This window comes from Apium graveolens, chromosome 3, assembly GCF_009905375.1.
Source record: "Apium graveolens cultivar Ventura chromosome 3, ASM990537v1, whole genome shotgun sequence".
NCBI lineage: Eukaryota > Viridiplantae > Streptophyta > Magnoliopsida > Apiales > Apiaceae > Apium > Apium graveolens.
In genome coordinates, this window is record NC_133649.1 from 264,611,590 (window position 1) to 264,614,524 (window position 2,935).

At 36.6% G+C, this 2,935-nt stretch overlaps 1 protein-coding gene across 2 annotated transcripts; it reads left to right on the top strand.

Annotated features, from left to right (window-relative positions):
* Positions 1-253: 253 nt before the first annotated feature.
* Positions 254-2,510, top strand: LOC141713277 (protein CHLOROPLAST IMPORT APPARATUS 2-like). 2 transcript variants are annotated; one of them, XM_074516607.1, is made up of 2 exons: positions 254-531; positions 1,257-2,510. In XM_074516607.1, exon 2 carries the CDS (start codon positions 1,287-1,289, stop codon positions 2,313-2,315), a length of 1,029 nt encoding a protein of 342 aa, XP_074372708.1. In that variant the 5' UTR covers positions 254-531; positions 1,257-1,286; the 3' UTR covers positions 2,316-2,510. The 2 variants fall into 2 exon arrangements, with proteins under 2 accessions (XP_074372708.1, XP_074372709.1); XM_074516608.1 differs by having other exon boundaries at positions 1,280-2,510.
* Positions 2,511-2,935: the final 425 nt, after the last annotated feature.

Consider the following 2,935-nt stretch of genomic DNA (forward strand, 5'->3'; position numbering starts at 1 on the left):
GTATTATTTATAAAGATTTTTTCAAGTCTACTAGCATATTTTGACAATTTTGAATTATTCGGTTTTAAAACCAAAACCGATCTGATTATAATCGAACCAAGATTTTTAAAGTTGATTTTAAATTTTAAAATATCAAGAATATACGATTTAAATTTTGATTTTATTCAAAACCGAACCCAACCGAACCGTACTCTGACCCGGCCAAGTTAAAACTAGTAAAAACTCAGCGGGGAGGATTGCAGAGTGTGGTCCAAATAAAAAATTGAGGGGCATTGTCGCATCCTCTGTTATCATCTCTCTCGTTTACCACTTTCAATCATGTTTCAGCTCTTCTATCTGTCCGTCCATTACAGCGAGTAAAACCCACAACCTTCCAACAAATATATACACACACACATAATTATATTACTACAACAAAGAAAGACTGGTGGGTCTCTGCTATTTTTACAGAACAAATCTCTTCCCCACTTTCTATCTTCTCCCTCCCTCCCGTGACTCTTTCTCTGCTCAATACAAACTCTGTCTCCCCCTGTAATTAACTCTCTCTCTCTCTCTCGTTTCTACTATTGGTTAATTTTTCTAATCTACTTGTTAGATGTTTCTCACCCCTTATTGGGACCTGTGCATTTATAATTTCACAAATTGTTCTTTCCATTATATATTCTGAGACCTCTCTGCTCATTTGTCCTTCCTATTCTCTACCCAGTGCTTATATATATCAACATAGTGTCCTTTCCTCTTTTAGGTCTTATATTAGTAGTACAAGGCTCTTCTTGGTTTTCTCATAGTTTCAAACCCTCATAAATTTTAAGTATTTGTGGGCATAATAATGAATTAAAGATTGTTTTTTTAGGCTTTGGGATCTCAACTTGTAATACCCTTTTGGGTTTTTATAGGTTTCTGGTATCTTTTTATTCTACTCTACCAATTAGTTTTATTCTCCCTCTTTTTGTCTCTCTTCTTTTTTTATAAATTGGAGTGCTTTTTAGGGTTTAGGGGTTTTATGCTTGTTTACCATCTTCTATCTGCCCTTATTGGTTGTTGAAATCTAGCCAAACCATCAGGCGGGTCACTCTCCTTGCCAATTCTTCTCAATTTTTTTTTATTCTGAATCTTGTTTTGTATAGAATTTTATGAGCAGGCTACTTGATTGTTTTATCTTTTATGCAATTCAATTGTAATTTGTCTTAAAGTTTGCTGCTTGATATTGTATCTTGAATTATCTGTCAAGAATCTTGTTTTTTGTATGAATTCAGGTTTTACTGTTTTTGCTTGTTAGACTTGAAATGTCTTCTTGTTTAAGCGGAGGAGGCCGGACTTATGGGTTCGATCTTGACATAGTTAAATCAACTTCTACTTCTAGTAGAACTTCACATTCGTCGTCCCCGTCTTCTACACTCTCTGAATCAAGTAATTCCCCAGTTTCAATTTTGCATCGAAAGCCTCGAACCTCTCGAAAGAGACCTAGTCAGACCTACAATGAAGCAGCTTTGCTTCTATCGACAGCATACCCTAAGATATTCCCCACCAAACACCTTACAAAGCTTTGCAAATCTAGCAAATTATACAACAGTTTTCTAGACGAGCCTCAAGAATTACTCCTTCCATTTCGAACTATAGACAATTCAGGTTTTTTGCTTCATCAGCCGATCCTAGGAAAGCCCATTCTTGGCGTTGTGCCCAAAGTTGTGAATTCTTGCGAAAGGGCTTGCCAGAGCTCCCTAGAAAGTGATTTGTATGGGAATTCTTTGGAAACTTGTGATGGGCATCAAGATGATTTTGATGCGGAGTCGATATTGGATGAAGATATCGAAGAAGGCATTGATAGCATCATGGGGAATCTAAGTGTGAACAACGATGGTGTAATTGATGAGTCCACAAGTACTACTTGCATTGGTTATCCTTTGGGACTGGGATTTAATAGAAATTTGGATTGCGACTTCGGAATGAAAAGGGGAGGAGTAAGGGCATTGAGAAATATTGATGAATCAAACTGGTGGAGCTTTCCAACAGTAAATGTGGCCGACATCACACCCAAATCCATGAAAACCCAATCAGCAGCAGCACAAAAGAAGAAAAAGAAGGTTGAGAAAATTGTGGAATTGAAGTCTTTATATTCTCCAAAATATAATTCTGTTGCTGCTGAAGAAGAGCTACCAGAATTGAGCGGAGGGCCGTGCCTGAAATTAAATTATGACAAAGTAACGGAAGCTTGGTCGGACCGGGGGTTGACAAGTGACATATATGTCGGTGTATCCACCAGTACTTCTGCCAGGAAATCTAGGTCCAAGAAAGTTCAAACTACCAGCACATAACTGTGCCTGTTAATTTTGTTAACTGCTAGTGTTATTTTAGTGTACAACACTTTATATGCTTTGCACTTAAGTATCAATAAATTTGCAAGTTGCTTGGTCAGTATTTCATCTCAAATTAAAGATGCACTGTCATATATGTTGATTCACTTAACTGTATTGCGAAAGAATAGTATCAATAACAGTAATTATTTCTCAGTTGGCTTTGTTTTTCAACTTAAAATCTTAAAAGTTGGCACAATTTAGGTGTGGTTGTGTTATATATATATATATGTATATGTATTGAACTTTTGGACCAGAACATGGAGTAAATGTTAGAGGTGAAGTAGGAGTAAATTAATGTTGATATTTGTAATATAGGTTGGATAAGGCAAGGCTGGGTGAGGTCGGAGGTGAGAATTGAGATGAAATATATATGTTGGAGGGGAGGAGCGAGACATTTGAAGCAAATACTGTAATAAGCAAATACTGATGTCAATCAGATGTTTTCTTCCATCATCCAAAAAAAACAGCAGTAAAATTGTGGGATGTAGAAGTCTGTTAATCTCCATGTTAAAGTTGCGGGGGGTGATTTGTTAGAAAGCCAAATTCATACTAATGGTGTCCAGAGAATCTACTGTGTT